Raw genomic sequence first — 17,856 nt, forward strand, 5'->3', positions numbered from 1 at the left:
AATTCATTAATTTGTTTTATATATAACTGAAGAAGCTTATTGTAAATTGGAAGTACCTTACCTTCAAATTTCCTGGGTGAGAAATCACTATTGAGTTACAAGCCTTTGATTATTTTTACTAACATAATGTAATATAATATAATAAGCTATCTGACAGTTCGAAACTCGTAAGTTGGTATGAAGAAATAAGGAAATACAAGTTTCTGAAATGAAGGGATATCATTAAAAACAAATCTGAGTTAAATAGAATAAATTAAATCCAAACTGAAGTTTTTTGTAAGTCTACATAGTTCTGAAATATAAAAAGAAGTGTGCTTATATTAGGAGCATATTTCCAATGTTGCAACTGACCTTGAAGTCCTAGAATATAGTGTATTTTAGCAACTAGATCTCATCAAAAATATATTTCAGCTGACTTCAAAACAGAGTTGAAGACCCCAGCATATTTCTGGCATACATAGGTAAACAGATTTCTCATTGGAACAAAAAGAACCAAATGTAATTAGTATTTAATCTTCTTTTGAGTTACAGAAATGTTTTTTTCTTATTTTATCATTTCTTGATTTTTTAAACTTGATTTATATAAAACACATTTCCTTTCCTTTCTTTCTGTATCTCTGTCGTATATGTTAACCTTTATAGATCATAATAGTGAACTAAAAGATCAAGGTCTACTTGATGAAAACTGGAACTAGCACTGAGAACCCAATACATTACCGGACGGAAGTGGACGTTTATTTTACTAAGAAAAATGGGTTTTGAACCCAATTTTTTGAAACAAAAATACAATGTGTTTTAGAGATTATATCCTAAATATAATCTCTCAGCAGAGATTTTTTGAGAGAGCTCAAAGGAAAGGAATTATTTCGAAGATAAGCATTGCTGTAGAGAAAGGACAATTCTTAATACTGAAAGTTATAAGTAAATTTTATCTTTCATCTCCATTAATATTTTTTTCTTGCTTATTTGCTTACACCTTGATGTCAACTCCTCACATTTGTCTGCTGCTCCTATTTAGTTACCCAAGAGCCCCAAAATGTACCATGCTATTGAGGACTATCTAACCCAAAGAAGAATTCTATGCTATTACAATTCAATTTCTACTTCTCACCAAAACTCCCATTAAGGCATAGTAGACAGATCTAATTGAGCTTTTAATAAAAAATAAATTATATCAGACTAATTTAAACTAAAGTATGAATGACTAGCAGCCTATATCAGGAATATGAAGCCAACTTAAGTTATAAAAAGTAGACTTTCTAGCAAAAAAGTGTGTTAATACATATGGGAAGCAAGGCCACCTCAATCATTCTTACCTTGTATACCAAACTGAATGATAAGCATGGTACTATATTTTATATTTTCCCTTTTTGTATTTTGATAATGCTATTGAACAATTATTCACACCTAGCTTTAGCCTTTGAAAGAAATATTTTTAAATTTTATGTGTGTGTATAGATAGCATTTCAAAAAGATTTCCACTAAATAGTGAAACTGTTTTCTAAAATGAATCTAGTCGTAAAGCAATTATCTTAAAAATAAAACATCAGAATAATTGTTGTCATGACTTGATTTAGGAGTACAGGTAGGCACACCAAATCATATTAGGTAGAAATAATAAGCTGTTTGAATGTCTATGGCATTCATTTTTTCAACTTGCTTACGTTAAAAGCCTGATTAAGAACTGTTGTCATGCCAGACCCCTATTAACTCCAATAGGGATGACATGTGACGTCGTGTCTGAGAGGAAGAAGGAGAGACCCAGAGTCAGTGAATCAGACACAGAGTTTATTGAGGAGTTATATACAGTTCGGGCCAGGAGTGGTGGGCTGGACAGGAAAATGCTACTGTTTATAAAAAGCATACAGGATATGTAGCATTTTCATTTAGGAATCTCTAGCTAGCAACCTACATTTTACCTGAAACAAACATCCTGAGTCCCCTTTATGGCCTGAGTTCCAAGGTATGGGCAAGGGGTTCAGAAGTCCCCCACAGTTAAGGAGTGAATCTCTAGGTTGGCCACTCCTGAATTTCTTAGGTCTGAACTCCAAACAAACCTTCTTCTTACACCATAGGGACCTTCTCAGCATATGCTTGAGTTATTGCTATCAAGTGCATCTGCCGTACAATGACATAACAAAGATTTGGCTTTTTAGCTTTAGTTTTACAGGTTTTCTTTTTTTTAACTTCTGTTTTTTCTTTTATTTATTTATTTATTTATTTATTTATTTATTTATTTATTTATTTATTGAGATGGAGCTTTCCCTCTGTCTCCCAGGCTGGAGTGCAGTGGCAGCATCTCAGCTCACTGCAACCTCCGCCTCCCAGGGTCAAGCGATTCTCTTGCCTCAGCTTCCTGAGTAGCTGGGATTACAGGTGTGTGCCACCACACCCAGCTAACTTTTTGTATTTTTAGTAGAGACTGGATTTCACCATGTTGGCCAGGCTGGTCTTGAATTCCTGACCTCAGGTGATCCAGCCTTCTTGGCCTCCCAAAGTGCTGGGATTACAGGCGTGAGCCACCATGCCCAGCTTTTAACTTTTATTTTAAGTTCAGGAATATATGTGCAGGTTTGTTACATAGGTAAACTTGTGTCATGGGGGTTCATTGTACAGATTACTTCATAACCCAGGCATTAAGCTTAGTACCCATTAGTTATTTTTCCCGATCCTCTCCCTCCTCCCACCTTCCACTCTCCCAAAGGCTCCAGTGTATGTCGTTCCCCTCTATGTGTCCATGTGTTCTTATCATTTAGCTCCCACTTATAAGTGAGAACATGTGGTATTCGGTTTCCTGTTCCTGTATTGGTTTGCTACGGATAATGGCCTCCAGTGCCAAATTAGAAAACTGAATCTGTCTTCAAGGTTGAGGCAGATTCAGCTTCTTAATTATTCATCTTGAAAATCTGTCCTTGAATTTCAGGCAGGTGGCCACAAGTTGGCAGTAATGTGACACTCTCACATGGTTGTAACCACATGGTTGGACTTTCTTACAAGCCCCCATAGATTTAGAAGGAAGAATTAATTTTAATTTATTTTATTAAAGATCTTTTTTATTAAAATAAATGATGTGTGGTAAGTTTTATTTACATGAAATCAGATAATTTCTTTTGGAGCAATCATTTTTAACAAATTTCTAAAACATGATTAAGTAATTTGCCTTTTAATCTCTTCACTGGTTCTTTTTCTTTTCCCCTTTAAATCACGACCTGTTTAGAGAGAAGACTGAGTTACTGTTTTTTTTTTTTTTTTTTTAACTGATGTTTTGCTTCCATAATCTTCCTGGTCCTATAACTGACTGCAGTCTTTTGGCTAGCTTGGTGTTAAAGTTCTTTTGGATTTATATCTCAGCTCTTAGTGACTGTGACTTCTGTAACGAAAGGGAATCCTTTCTGCGACTGGTTAGCATCAAACTTCTTTCTCCACAAAGGTCCTTTATTTCTCTGCTTGCAGTTTTGTTCATTCCATGTAAATTCTTTGAATGCCTTGTTATAGTCAGTGCCCTGCACTAGGCACTGGAGAAAGAAGACTGACCATAATTTTCATGGCCTCTGTCCCTCATAATAGACCTTACCATCTAGTAGAGGTTAATAGACCAACAAATTAGTTGTTACATTATGATCTTGCTTTTATTTTGCCAACTACAATTTGTTATCAATCCCAAGTGTGTTCTTTTGTGAGACCTCTGGAACCACCTCCTATTAACTCCAATAATAGCTTCTCTATTGCACTTAGTTTCTGGTTTACTTCTCCCACATTCATTCTAACTGCCTTGGGAGGTAGTCTGTGAAACATCTGTATGAAGTCTTTTACTGCAGTACCAGGTATATAGCCCAGGGTATTACTAAACAAAGTTTTGGAATGAAACAAACCTGGGTTTGAGTCATGGTTCTGAGATTCACCGTGTTACTTGTGTAAATCATTTAACTCACCTGAATCCTCAAGTTTTAATACATGTCAAATAGAAGGGAGAATATTTCTATTTAGGGTTGATTGACAGTTATTAATGACTACCTGTATATAAACTACCCAGCAGAAGTAGGTAATCCATAGATAACATTTCTATTCCCTGTCATTAGTCTATCTCAAATCGTGTGTGAATGTCTAATATCACATTAAAGTATAGTACCGATAACCCAGTTTCTCAAAATAAACTACTTTTTAATCAAGAAAATCTGCTCATAAAAACTTCCTGAGATAAAATCCTTAAGAAGACAACTAAAATATTCTACTGATGTTTTTATTTTCCCTCATATTATATATATTATGTAATATATATTATCCATTATATATAATACATATACCAAATTATATATTAATTCAAACATGAAATTTAAGCGAAATTTTCAATATCCAACTTGTTCTCCTCAGACGCCATTTGTTCTCAAAACGCTTTTTAGAAGTTTTGTACCGGCCGGGCGCAGTGGCTCACGCCTGTAATCCCAGCACTTTGGGAGGCCGAGGCAGGCGGATGACGAGGTCAGGAGATCGAGACCATCCTGGCTAACACGATGAAACCCCGTCTCTACTAAAAATACAAAAATTAGCCAGGCGAGGTGGCGGGCGCCTGTAGTCCCAGCTACTCAGGAGGCTGAGGCAGGAGAATGGCATGAACCCAGGAGGCGGAGCTTGCAGTGAGCTGAGATCGGGCCACTGCACTCTGGCCTGGGCAACAGAGCAAGACTCTTGTCTCAAAAAAAAAAAGAAGTTTTGTACCTTAAATTATCTCCCCTTTAAAAGGGCTAGTTTTAGAATAAAGTAATCAAAGAAGTTTCCTTGGATTTTATACAGCTGGTCTTTGGCTTTCAGACTAGTTTATCTCTCTCTCTCTCTATATATATATATGTATACATAAAGTCCAAGTTTGTTCTTTTTTGAGACCTCTACAACTACCTCCTATTTACATATACACACAAAGAATCTACATTATTAGGTATTTAAAACTCATCAGAGGGAAAAATGTTACACTAATTGTTACAAATATTAAGAAATTTGTTGAAAATAAAAGTAGGGTAATATGAAAATAATCATAGAAATATTAAATATAGATTTTAAATTATTTACCATCCATTTATTAAAATAATCATGAACATTTATATTTATAGAAAATGTGATTAGTTTAATAGTTTTTAAACTGCATTATATTGCTATGCAGTATTTTTCCACTTTATTTAAAGTAAATGTGTCTATTGTCAACATTAAACTATTAATTTAAGAAATTATTAATTTGAGCTGTAACTATTATATATTTAATTACTGCTTGGATGTGCAAAAACATAAATTATTGTTTTATTTTGTGTTTAGCTTGGCATGTTTTAACATTTTGTAATATTGTAACATTAGAACATTTTAAAACCAAAAAATATATTGTTGAAAAATTAACATGACACCGATTATGGGAACTTATTATATATTTTATAATAGTGTTATTGTCAACAGAATTTAGGAAATAAAAGAAATCACATGAGAAATCATTGTGAAAAATTATATGGCATTGTAGTCTTTTCTATATTTTTTTCACATTTGTGTGTCCAGCATTGATTACAGTTACCTTTTATAATTTTACAAATTTAGGATTTGCTACATTTTCTTGTTGAATATTTTCAAGATTCTTTTGTTTTTTAATACTAAATAATGTAGCCAAAAGTGTAAAAATATTAGCATTACATTTATTCATTCATTCATTTTCATAACAGTATGCTTTAGGATTAGGTACCTCCTGATATAGACTTCATTTACTAAGATATATTATCTTTCTCCAGTTTTCTTTCGTATTAAAAATTCAACATATCTAGAACAGAACAAAATGGAGAAAGCAAAGAATAAAGGTAAACTCTAAGTTAATAGTCATTAAGTAATATGTAAACAATTCTCTGTATGTTATCTAGAAATGCTTTTTTTAAACTTAAACACTCTATTTTCAGAAACTTTGTCTTATATTCCACAGAGACATTTATTTTATATTTTTAATAATATAAGATGAGGGTGAATGAATGATTTCTTAAAAAGTAGTCATGTGTAAAACATGCACATACCCCCAGGCACATATGATGGATCTTTATAACACACTAAGGTTTTATTTTTCAATTTGGTAAATGGTGAGATGCAGTTTCAAATCTTAACTTTTTCTAACATGTGAAAATACTCATAATGTAAAAACTAAAAAATTTACTAATTTTGAAATAGACCCTTATGTGAGGCAGTGAACTAAAATAAGGCAGTTTCTTTTTCTTCTGACCTCATCTTGGAAACTTTGACTGGATTCAGTAGTACTACACTTCCTCATTCATTTAGAAAATTGCCAGTGAGCTATGAGACGGATTCCTCGACCTCTTCAACTCATTTCTGCTTATTGTGTTCTGTCTTTATAATACGCAACTAAGTTCTCTTTCTTGCTTTTGTTATTTAAAAACTTCTGAGTTATCCTTGGTAAGAGGATTCTCACTCGACATGTTATTAAAAGTGTATATAAATGTGTTGCTAAACTGCCCTGAGCTTCTAGTCTCTACCTAAGTATGGGGTAGCCTTGCAGGAGCAGTCACGGAGCAGCCGCACCGCTGGAGCTGTAACACCGCCTCCTCAGTAAAGCTGTTTTCTTCTACCTCTGGCTTGCCCTTGAATTCTTTCATGGGCAAAGTCAAGAACCCTGGCTGGCTTAGCCCCACTTCAGGGCTTGCCTGCCCTGCATCAGAATGACTCTTCTTGGAACTGGAGAATTAGGAAAGTACCTCTTTGAATAGTTAGGAAGGAAGCTTCTGGAAAATGCTGCACAGAACACTCCAGTTGAAACTTACAGTGAAACTTTAAATGTCAAAGAAGAAAAACAATATGTGTAGAGTGGCCATGCCTACACTAGTTTATGTAAATGTGAAAACATTCTTTGTAAAAATATGCAAGGTGATTTTATACTCATAGAGCAAATGCTTAGTTCAAGTGGCAACTACTCTGAAAGCTAATATTGCTTTCCCTGAAAATATTTTTCTGTTTTTTGAAATACATAAAGTCTTGGACACTTTGTTGATTGAAAATCTCTTCCACTGGGGTTCATTTGCTTTATTTTCTTTCTTTTTTTTTTTTTTTTTTTCACCCAGGTTGGAGTGCAGTGGCGTGATCTGTGCTCACTGTAAGCTCCACCTCCTGGGGTCACACCATTCTCCTCCCTCAGCCTCCGGAGTAGCTGGGACTACAGGCACCTACCACCACGCCTGGTTAACTTTTTGTATTTTTAGTAGAGACTGGTGTTCACCGTGTTAGCCAGGGTGGTCTCCATCTCCTAACCTCGTGATCCGCCCTCCTCGGCCTCCCAGAGTGCTGGGATTCCTGGCATGAGTCACCGCGCCTTTTTTTGTTGTTTGTTTTTCACCTTTAGTGCAATGCATCTACACCATGGTATACACTAAGAAGTAAAAGCTCAGATTGAAAGGCAACATTGATGAGTGCAGTCCATAAACAAAAGTCCAGATTTGAACAAAGTTGTTAAACTTTGGAAAAGAAAATGAGTGAATATCATCCGCAAGGTACTGAAGTGTATCTGTGGTTTCAGCTATAACCCAGTCTGCAAATTCAGTTTCACATTCTATGTAGATCACATTTGTATAAGGTGATAAGTTTTTTCAAATGTAGTCAGTACAAAGAATCCTTAAATTTATGTTTTGTCTTTTCAAATTTAGTATTTATTATTTCATATCTTAAGTGTCACAATGCATAAGATAACGTGCCAGGCTTTTTTTTTTAACCATTTGTTTTGTGATATCAAACACCTGCCTAAATTTCTCCTCTTTGATTTTAATATTAACTAGAGCCATATGTTTATATACATAAAATTTACATGGAACATATTGTTCAATAGGGGTAGATCATATTTATTTTAAAATATGTTTTTGTTTTATTTGTCCTAAGCTAATAACTGTGAAATAAGTGAAACAGAATACCCGACTTTAAGAAACTGAAATCCAAGACAATCAGAAGTCTTTTAAATTTAACAATCATGATAAAAAGGCAACTGATTATTCCCTGTTCTGATTCTGTTTCAGGCTTCATAAGCATGAACTAATGAGGAAACAATCTTGGTACACAATCTATTAAACTTAACTCCAACTGAATAACTACTTTATCAAATCTGACATTTAATTGTACTATATCTCTGATTTAGTCAAAATTATAATGACACAATTCACATTTACTCTTAATTTCCCATACAGCCCCTGTGATTTATATTTGTTACTATAATGAAAATGTTTTGTTGATATTTACAGTCTGAGAAGATGAAAAGTAGTTTATAAATATATTTTTAATTCAAATTTTAGATTCCTTTATTGGAATAAAACAAAATATTTGCTGTTTACAAGATTGTTTCTGTGTCATGAAGATTATCTCCCTCCAAGCCATATTTCTGGAATTACTGTCCTACCTAATTTAATCTTAGCTGTCACAGTCAGACAGACAGAAAGTGTGGGATACTTTTCTTGCATCTGTAGTGGAAACCTTAACAGCATCCAGTAACTGCTCCAGGTCTGTCAGATAAATACATGATTAATTGCATTTTTGTTTATGCTAATACAAAAAGTAATATATGCCTTTAAACATTAATATGAATGCATACAGGTCAGTAATAATTACTTTACAAATTACTCCATTTATTCATATCTGGAAATGCTTGAATTTCCCAAGAATAAAAACTTAAAGTTAGAAAAGGATTTTTAGATCAGGTATTTCAACTATTATTTTTAAGTTTAATAAAACAAAACAAAACTGATGTCCAAAAACTGTAAGCTTGGAGAGAAGTAGAGAAAGGAATAAATCAACTAGACTATACTGACTCCTCTTGGCTCTCCAAAGCATATTAATGAGATTCCTTGTTGTGATGAACAGAGATTCACCCACATTTAGAGAAAAGACGTTTGTTTTAAAAATATTTATGGAATTTGAGTAGGAAAAGATAAATTGCAGCTCTAAGTAAACATAGTAGTATGTGTCACAATTTGAAGTGCTGTGAAGAGAATCATTAATCTAAACAAGACAGAATTTATGAGTTCACAATTAAATCAGGTGCAGTAAGAATTATAATGATTTTTAAATTGTACTCTTTCTTGAAGAGGAGGCGAATTGGATTATGGATTAAAACATAGGCCAGTGGATATTCATTAGGATCCTGAAACCTAGCTGTGCCTTGAATTAAACCTATAATTTTCTGAGTATAGGCAGATCATAATAAGCAAATCAATGCTGATAAATAATGAAGTGTTCTTTTCCATCAACGATGACCTCATATTCTGGAATGAAGAAAAGAAAGACATAAGTAAATGAAATAGAGTAGAATAAGTGGGTACGTGTGTGTCAGTGTGAGGGTGTGAGTGTGTTTGTGTATTACAAAAAAAGGAATAATTATGTGGCAGATCAGGGAACGTTTGCAAAAGTGGACACTTGAATTGGGTCTGAAAGTATAAGCAGGGATGACCCACACAGTGAGGTAGAAAAGGGCATTTTAGGCAGCAAAGATGACATGAACCAAATAGAAAGGTACAAGGCAGTAAGCACACAGGATAATGTGAGGTTAGGCCCTGTTGTGTTTTTTGTTTGTTTGCTTGTTTTTTGTTTTGTTTTTTGTTTTTTAACTTTGATTTTAAGTTCAGGGATACATGTGCAGGTGTGTTACATAGGTAAACTTATGTCATGGGGGTTTGTTTTACAGATTATTTCATCACCCAGGCATTAAGCCTACTACCCTTTAGTTATTTTTTCTGAATTTCTCCCTCCTCCTACCCTCCTCTCTCTGATGGGCCCAGGTGTGTGTTATTCCCCTTTATGTGTTTGTGTGTTCTCATCATTTAGCTCCCACTTATAAATGAGAACATGCAATATTTGGTTTCCTGTTCTTGCATTAGTTTGCTAAGGATAGTGGCCTCCAGCTCCATCCATGTCCCTGCAAAAGATATGATCTCATTTTTTTATGGCTGTGTACCATTCCATAGTGTATATGTACCACATTTTCTTCATCTAGTCTACTGTTGGTGGACGTTTAGTTAGATTCCATGCCTTTGTTACTGTGAATAGTGCTGCAGTGAACATACACATGCATGTGTCTTCATAATAGAATGATTTATATTCCTTTGGTATATACCCAATAATGGGATTACTGGATCAAATGATATTTCTGTCTTTAGGTCTTTGAGGAATTGCTGCACTGTCTTCCACAATGGTTGAACTAATTTACATTCCCACCAGTAGTGTGTAAGCATTCCTTTTCTTCCACCATATCAACAGCATCTTTTTCTTTTTTTTTATTCTTTAATAATAACCATTCTGACTGATGTGAGATGGTATCATTGTGATTTTGATTTGCCTATCTCTAATGATGAATAATGTTGAGCTTTTTATCCTATGATTGTGGGCCACATGTATATCTTCTCTTGAAAAGTGTCTGTTCATGTCAGTTGCCCATGTTTTGCTAAGATTCCTTATTTTTTCTTGGAAATTTGTTTAAATTCCTTAAAGATAATGAATATTAGACCTTTGTCAGATGCATAGTTTGCAAAAATTTTCTCCCATTGTACAGGTTGTCTATTTACTCTGTTGATAGCTTCTGTGCTGTGCAGAAGCTCTGTAATTTAATAAGATCCCATTCATCAATTTTTACTTCTGTTGCAATTGCTGTTGGCATCTTCATCACAAAGTCTTTGCACATGCCTATGACCTGCATAGTATTGTTTAGTTTATCTTCCAGGGTTTTTATAGTTTTGGGTTTTACAGTTAAATATTTAATCCCTCTTGAGCTAATTTTTGTATATGGTGTAAGGAAGGAGTTCAGTTTCAATCTTCTGCATATGGCTAGCCAGTTATCCCAGCACTGTTTATCTAATAGGAAATCCTTTCCTCATTGCTTGTTTTTGTCAGGTTTGTTGAAGATCAGCTAGTTGTAGCATGCACTCTTATTTTTGAGGCCTCCATTCTGTTCCATTGGTCTATGTGTCCTTCTGTACAAGTGCCATGCTATTTTATTTACTGTAGCCTTGCAGTACACTTTGAAGTTGAATAGCATGGTGTCTCCAGCTTGTTATTTTTGCTTAGAACTGCCTTGGCTATTCAGGCTCTTTTTTGATTACATATGAATTTTAAAATAATATTTTCTAGTTCTTTGAAAAATCCCAGTGGTAGTTTAATAGGAATAGCGTTGAGTCTATAAATTTCTTTGTGCCGTATGGCCATTTTAATGATATTGATTCTTCCTACTCAATAGCATGAAATGTTTTTCCATTTGTTTGTGTCATCTCTGATTGCTCTGAGCAGAGTTTTGTAGTTCTCCTTGTAGAGGTCTTTCACCTCCCTAGTTAGCTATATTCCTAGGTATTTTATTCTTTTTGTAGCAGTTGTGAGTGGGAGTATGCTCCTGATTTGACTCTTAACTTTACTGTTGGTTTATAGGAATGCTAGTGATTTTTGCATATCGATTTTGTATCTCGAGACTTTGTCAAGATTGTTTATCAGAGAAGTATTGGACTGAGGCTATGGGGTTTGTGGATATAGGATCATGTCATCTGCAAAAATAGACTGTTTGATTTCCTCTCTTCCTATTTGGATGCCCTTTATTTCTTTCTCTTGCCTGATTGTCCTTGTCAGGAATTCCAATACTATGTTGTTTTTTCATTCTGTTTTGTTTTATTTTATTTTTTATCATTTATTTTAATTTCAGGGGACATGTGCAGGTTTGTTACATAGGTAAACTTGTCATGGGAGTTTGTTGTACAGATTATTTCATCACCCAAGTATTAAGCCTAGTACTTATTGGTTATTTTTCCTGTTCCTCTGATACTGATCCTCCTCCCACTTTCCACCCTCCAAAAGGCCATATTGTGTGTTGTTTCTTTCTGTGTGGCTATGTGTTCTTATCATTTAGCTGATAGACTGGATAAAGAAAATGTGGTATTGCATCAATACTATGTTGAATAGGGGTGGTGAGAGAGAGCATCCTTGTCTTGTTCCAGTTTTCAAGAGGAATGTTTCAAGCTTTTGCCCATTTATTATAGCATGATGTTGGCTGTGGGATGTTATTTACACATGGCTCTTAATATTCTGAGGCCTGGTTCTAGACATGGAGTGATCTGCATACTTTGCCAAGGAGTTTTACCTCATATGATAATCAGCAGGGAGCTAGTAAATGGTCTCATGCAGAATAATAAATATAGTTTCTATTTTAGAAGGAATAATCCTTCAGCAGTATGGAAGATGAAGGTATGGCTAAGGATGAACAAAAAAAAAAAAAAAAAAAGACTTCCTAAAGAAAAATCAAAGTAGTTAAAGCAGTAAATAAAAGGGTATGACTATGAATTGTGGGGGAAAGATTGGATTTTAAAGTTTATAAGAAGTTAATATTTATGGGGTTTAATGTCCAATTAGATCACTATTAAAGAGATAGGGCTGCTTTCCGGCGGTGACGACCTACCCACACGAGAACATGCCTCTGGCAAAGGATCTCCTTCATCCCTCCCCAGAAGAGGAGAAGAGGAAACACAAGAAGAAATGCCTGGTGCAGAGCCCCAATTCCTACTTCATGGATTTGAAATGCCCAGGATGCTATAAAATCACCACGGTCTTTAGCCATGCACAAACGGTAGTTTTGTGTGTTGGCTGCTCCACTGTCCTCTGCCAGCCTACAGGAGGAAAAGCAAGGCTTACAGAAGGATGTTCCTTTAGGAGGAAGCAGCACTAAAGGCACTCTGAATCAAGATGAGTGGGAAACCATCTCAATAAACACATTTTGGATTAAAAAAAAAAAAAAAAAAGATAGGGTTTACCCCCAGTATCTCAAGGAGAGTTTACTAGAACTATATAAGACTATAGTCAGTAATCCAAGAAAAGGTTGTACAAAAGAACTAAAGTGATCTGAGGAAACGGGCAAAACATCTCCATTTTTTTTTTTCACAGTCTCTCATTTCTGCTGCTCTCTCTAGATTGGGTTTTTGTGAACCTTTATCTTCAGATAAACTTTTATCTTGCTTGATCATCAGAGAACATGATTCATAATTCATATATGATCATCTTACATAACTTTCCTAATTCACTACCAACTGCTAATACCACATTTTGTCTATGTTCCAACTTCAAATCCTAGAAATAACATTTTATGGTCTTTGGTACACCAATATGCAGATGTGGAAAGAAAGCGAATTTGGGTAAGAAGAGCTAATTCCTTTTTTGGATGCATTTACCTAAAAACAAAAATTGTCAGGAGGCATTTGGATATAAAAATTGAGTACAGGGGAGCAATCCAGGATGGAGATACAACTGGAACATTAGTAACTTATAAATGATTTTTAAAATCATGGAACTAAATGAGAGTTGGTGAATTAAACATCTGACTAAAGATGGACCCCAGAGGTATAACATAGCCAAGGAATTTATTTTAAAAATGATGAAAATAACTTGAAAAGCAATATATTTCAATTGAGAGCTGATAATGTATCAAGAAAAGCAAGGATATAAAGAATTTCAGGAAATGGCAAATGGTACCAAAATTTGATAGACAGTTGTCACATAAAGAGTAAAGTGAGAGGATTTATAGAGCATCACTGATGATGTTAACAAAACACTTTTAGTGGAGTGATGGGAACAGAAGCCAGACCCTCCTTATTGAGGGAAAAAAATGATCGATAAGAAATCAAAGACAAGATTATAGATCATTCATCCAAATGAGAAGACTTAAGTGCAGATGGATGGGGCTAAAGGATTTTCCAAGTCACGTCTTACCAAGAAATAAAGGATAAAAATACAGAAAAGAGAATTATTATGCCCTAAAAAGGAATTACTATTACTATTCCCCTAAAATTTGTATGTTAATATTCTAACCCCCAAATTGATGGTGTCTTAGATTGTTTACTGTTGCTATAACAGAATACCTAAGACTGGGTAATTTATGAAGAAAAGAGATTTGTTTAGCTCATGACACTGGTGACTGGAAAGTTCAAGAGCATGGTGCTGGGATCTGCCTGGCTTCTGTAAGGGCAATGTGCAGCTTCAAGACAAGGTGCAAAAGTAGAAAGGTTACTGGATGTGTGTAAACAGACTAAACATGAAGAGCAACCTTGATTTATAACAACCTGCTCTCAAAGTAACTAATCTAGTTTCTCAAGAATAAAATATGACTCCCTTGTGATGGTATTAGTCTATTCATGAGGGATCCACTGCCCTGACCCAAACAACTCCCATTAAGTCCCACCTTCCAATATTGTTTCTTTGGCAATTAAATTTCAGCATTAATTTTCGTGCAGACAAATCACATCCAATTCATAGTACATTAAAAGCTAAGGCTTTTGGGAGGTGATTAGGTCATGAGGGCAGAGTCCTCATGAATGGGATTTGTGCCCTTATGAAAGAGGCCTCAAATATGAAAACATTTCTTTGTCCCTTCTATCATGTGAGAACACAGTGAGGTCTCTATCTATGAAAAAAACAACCTTCACCAAACATTGCATCTGCTGGGACCTTGATCTTGGGCTTCCCAGCCTCAAGAACAGTGAGAAATCAATAGTAGTATGTTGTTTATAAGCCACTCAGTTTATGGTATTTTGTTATGGCAACACAAAGGGAGTAAGACAAGAGTAAATAAATTGCTGAAGCAAGATACCTAAGGAGTTTGTAGGGTATCCTATCTAGTAGAGATTAACTCCAAGCAGAAGGAGGAACACTTCTTTCTAGAAGAATAACAGAAGCTGGTACACATTGTCTTGTCCTAACTCTTTCATAAATACTTCTGTTTATTTTTGTATGACTTTTCTTACTGATACTTTAGATTAAATTTAGGACTGTGGAATGTAGTAAAATTATTTAAATGTCTTACTTTTGAGACACAAAGGTCCTGTGATAGATGTATTACTATAAAAAGCTATGTAAGAAAAATCTGTAAACAAATTAGGGATTGACAGCTGTTTTAAAAAACTAAATAAATGATAAAACACAATAAAAATTCAATTTAAAAATTAATAAAATGAAACAAAACAGTTCAAGCACGCTGTGGTTTCCCCTCACCAATTACCACAATTTTTGCTAGACTTTGGATAGGTGTAGGTTTTCCTCTAACAGTACAAACAAACACTTTAATTCCAAGGACAAATACTTTATGGATAAATATTAACATTATAGGAGTATTATTTTATAACATAGGAAATAGCAACTTCAGAATTGTTGTTTGACTTGCTGAATATCATAAAATATTCAAATTATTTTTAATATAATCTGAGCTCTTTGTGTTTTCCATTATGTGGGTCAACTAGTTGAGGATAATAACCTTAATAAGATTTAAATTATACTTCTTAAAGGTACTGAGGTTTATTAACTAGCATTCATGTGTCAAAGATTTGGGTGATCTGTCAGTGTTGGGGTGGTTACCGTTAATAAAGTCAATACTTAGAACTCTTGCAATTTTAGAGCAGCACTTCACAACGTGTGGTCCTTAGAATGCCATATTTTTAGAAGTGCAAATTCTCAGGTCTACCCAAGATCTACTGGACTAGAAACTCAGGAATCTGTTTTAACAAGCCTTCCAGGTGATTCTCTGCTTCTTATATTTTGAGAACCACTATTCTTTTATTTATTTATTTATTTTGAGACGGAGTCTGACTCTGTCGCTCAGGCTGGAGTGCAGTGGCATGATCTCTGCTCACTGCAATCTCCGCCTCTTAGGTTCAAGCGATTCTCCTGCCTCAGCCTCCTGAGTAGCTGGGATTACAGGCACGCACCACTATGCCTGGGTAATTTTTTGTATTTTTAGTAAGGACAGGATTTCGCCATGTTGGTCAGACTGGTCTCGAACTCCTGACCTTATGATCCACCCGCCTTGGCCTCCCAAAGTGCTGGGATTACAGGCGTGAGCCACAGCGCCTGGCTGAGAACCACTATTTTTAAGGCTACAGCTTACCTACAATAAATACCAAAAGGACCAACTGATGAAAAACAGATGTTCCAAATTTATATTACTTTCATTTAAATATTAAACAATTTTCATTTTTTTGAATTATAAAGCACATCTTATGTTTTTGTATGCTTTGTCAAAGATCAGTTGGTTGTAAGTATTTGGCTTTATCTCTGGGTTCTCTATTATGTTCCATTGGTTTACATTCCTATTTTTATACCAGTACCCTGCTCTTTTGGCTGCTATGGCCTCACAGCATACTTGGTGAATGTGATGCCTCTAAATTTGTTCTTTTTGCTTAGTATTGCTTTGGCTATTCACGCTTATTTTTTTGTTCCATGTTAATTTTAGGAGGATTTTTTTTTTTTTTTTTTTTTTTTTTTTTTTTTGGTTCTGCGAGGAAAGATGATGGTATTCTGATCAGAATTGCATGGAATCTGTAGATTGCTTTGGGCAGTATGGTCATTTTCACAATATCAGTTCTTTCCATCCATGATCTTGGGATGTGTTTCCATTTGTTTGTATTATCTATGATTTCTTTCAGCAGTTTTTTGTTTTTTGTTTTTTTGTTTTTTGTTTTTTTTCTGTAGTTTTTCTTGTAGAGATCTTTCACACCCTTGGTTAAGTATATTTCTAAGTATCTTTTATTTTGCAGCAAAGAAACATGTATTAGGGAAAAGATACTGTATTCAGTAAATTGTGCTGGAAAAAGTGGTAAGCCACATGTAGAAGAATGAAACTGGATCCCCAGCTCTCACCTAATACAAAAATCAACTCAAGATGGATCAAAGACTTAAATATAACACCTGAAACCATGAAAATTCTAAAAGATAACACCAGAAAAACTCTTCTAAATGTTGGCTTAGGCAAAGAATTCATGATTAAGACACCAAAAGAAAATACAACAAAAACAAAAGTAAATGAATGGGACTCAATTAAACTAAAAAACTTCTGCACAACAAAGAAATAATCAGAAGAGTAAACAGACAACCTACATAATGGAAGAAAATATTCACCAACTATGCATCTCACAAAGGACTAGTATCCAGAGTTTACACGGAACTCAAACAAACCAGCAATAAATAAATAAATAAATACAAAAATCCCATTAAAAAGTGGGTAAAGGGCATGAATAGACAATCCTTAAAAGAAGATATACAAACAGCCAATAAACATTAACAAAAAAATTCAGCATCGCTAATCACCAGGGAAATGCAAATTAAAACCACAGTGAGATTCCACCTTACTCCTGCAAGAATGTCCACAATTAAAAAGTTAGAAAACAATAGATGTTGGCATGGATGTGGTGATAATCAGATCAATGAATACAGATTTGGGAAGAAATGGGCATAATTGGTTTCAGCTAGCCAACACGCTGGTCCCAGTATACCACTGGCTACAGCGTTCTAAAAGTGTCCTCATACGGCTCTATTAAACATTCAAGAACTTTGACCAATATATCCTCTGCCAAATGCTCTCAAGAAATCTTGGTGGTGTAGGTGTGGGGGTAAGGTGGGGTTCTTTCTGAAATGGAATCATGTTAATGTGGACTTAATGTTAAATATGAGTTTTCAGAAAATGTGCTTTACTTTTAGTAGGCTAAATACCTACATTGTAAAATTTAAAAAAAAAACTGTAATGATCTCTTAATTTATTCATTATACTATTATACGTGGCAGGCATTTTTTTCCTGGCTCTCATATCACTTGTGTTTGTTTTATACTAATGAAATATAGAAAAACTCTGTAGTATATAGGGCCCGATGGAACTTTTAAGAGTAAGCAATTTTAATATGTATATTATGGAAAAATCATCTCAGGAATATTCATTTATAAATATGCAGCTACAGTTTCTAGTATCAAAAAATAATCCTTTCACCTGAGCTGTCTTGAGTAAATAACTTTTAGGGTTTTAAATTGGATTGTTTATGTAATCATTATAAAAGTGATCTG

The 17,856-nt window shown here is 34.5% G+C and overlaps 1 protein-coding gene and 1 non-coding gene across 2 annotated transcripts; one reads left to right on the forward strand and one right to left on the reverse strand.

Moving 5' to 3' along the window:
* Positions 1 to 8,399: 8,399 nt before the first annotated feature.
* LOC115898003 lies at positions 8,400 to 8,530 on the reverse strand. Its single transcript, XR_004057770.1, has one exon. It is a non-coding gene; the product is annotated as a small nucleolar RNA SNORA31 (small nucleolar RNA).
* A 3,921-nt stretch (positions 8,531 to 12,451) lies between these two features.
* On the forward strand, positions 12,452 to 12,760 carry LOC115897621 (40S ribosomal protein S27-like). The gene has a single exon (XM_030930988.1). The coding sequence runs from the start codon at positions 12,452 to 12,454 to the stop codon at positions 12,704 to 12,706; it is 255 nt and encodes an 84-aa protein (XP_030786848.1). The 3' UTR covers positions 12,707 to 12,760.
* The last annotated feature ends 5,096 nt before the right edge of the window (positions 12,761 to 17,856 follow it).

The sequence above is a fragment of the Rhinopithecus roxellana genome, chromosome 5 (genome assembly GCF_007565055.1).
Source record: "Rhinopithecus roxellana isolate Shanxi Qingling chromosome 5, ASM756505v1, whole genome shotgun sequence".
In the NCBI taxonomy this organism is placed as follows: domain Eukaryota; kingdom Metazoa; phylum Chordata; class Mammalia; order Primates; family Cercopithecidae; genus Rhinopithecus; species Rhinopithecus roxellana.

Excerpts from the sequence above, each read along its gene's own strand:
- LOC115897621 (XM_030930988.1), top strand. The coding sequence starts at position 12,452 with ATGCCTCTGGCAAAGGATCTCCTTCATCCCTCCCCAGAAGAGGAGAAG.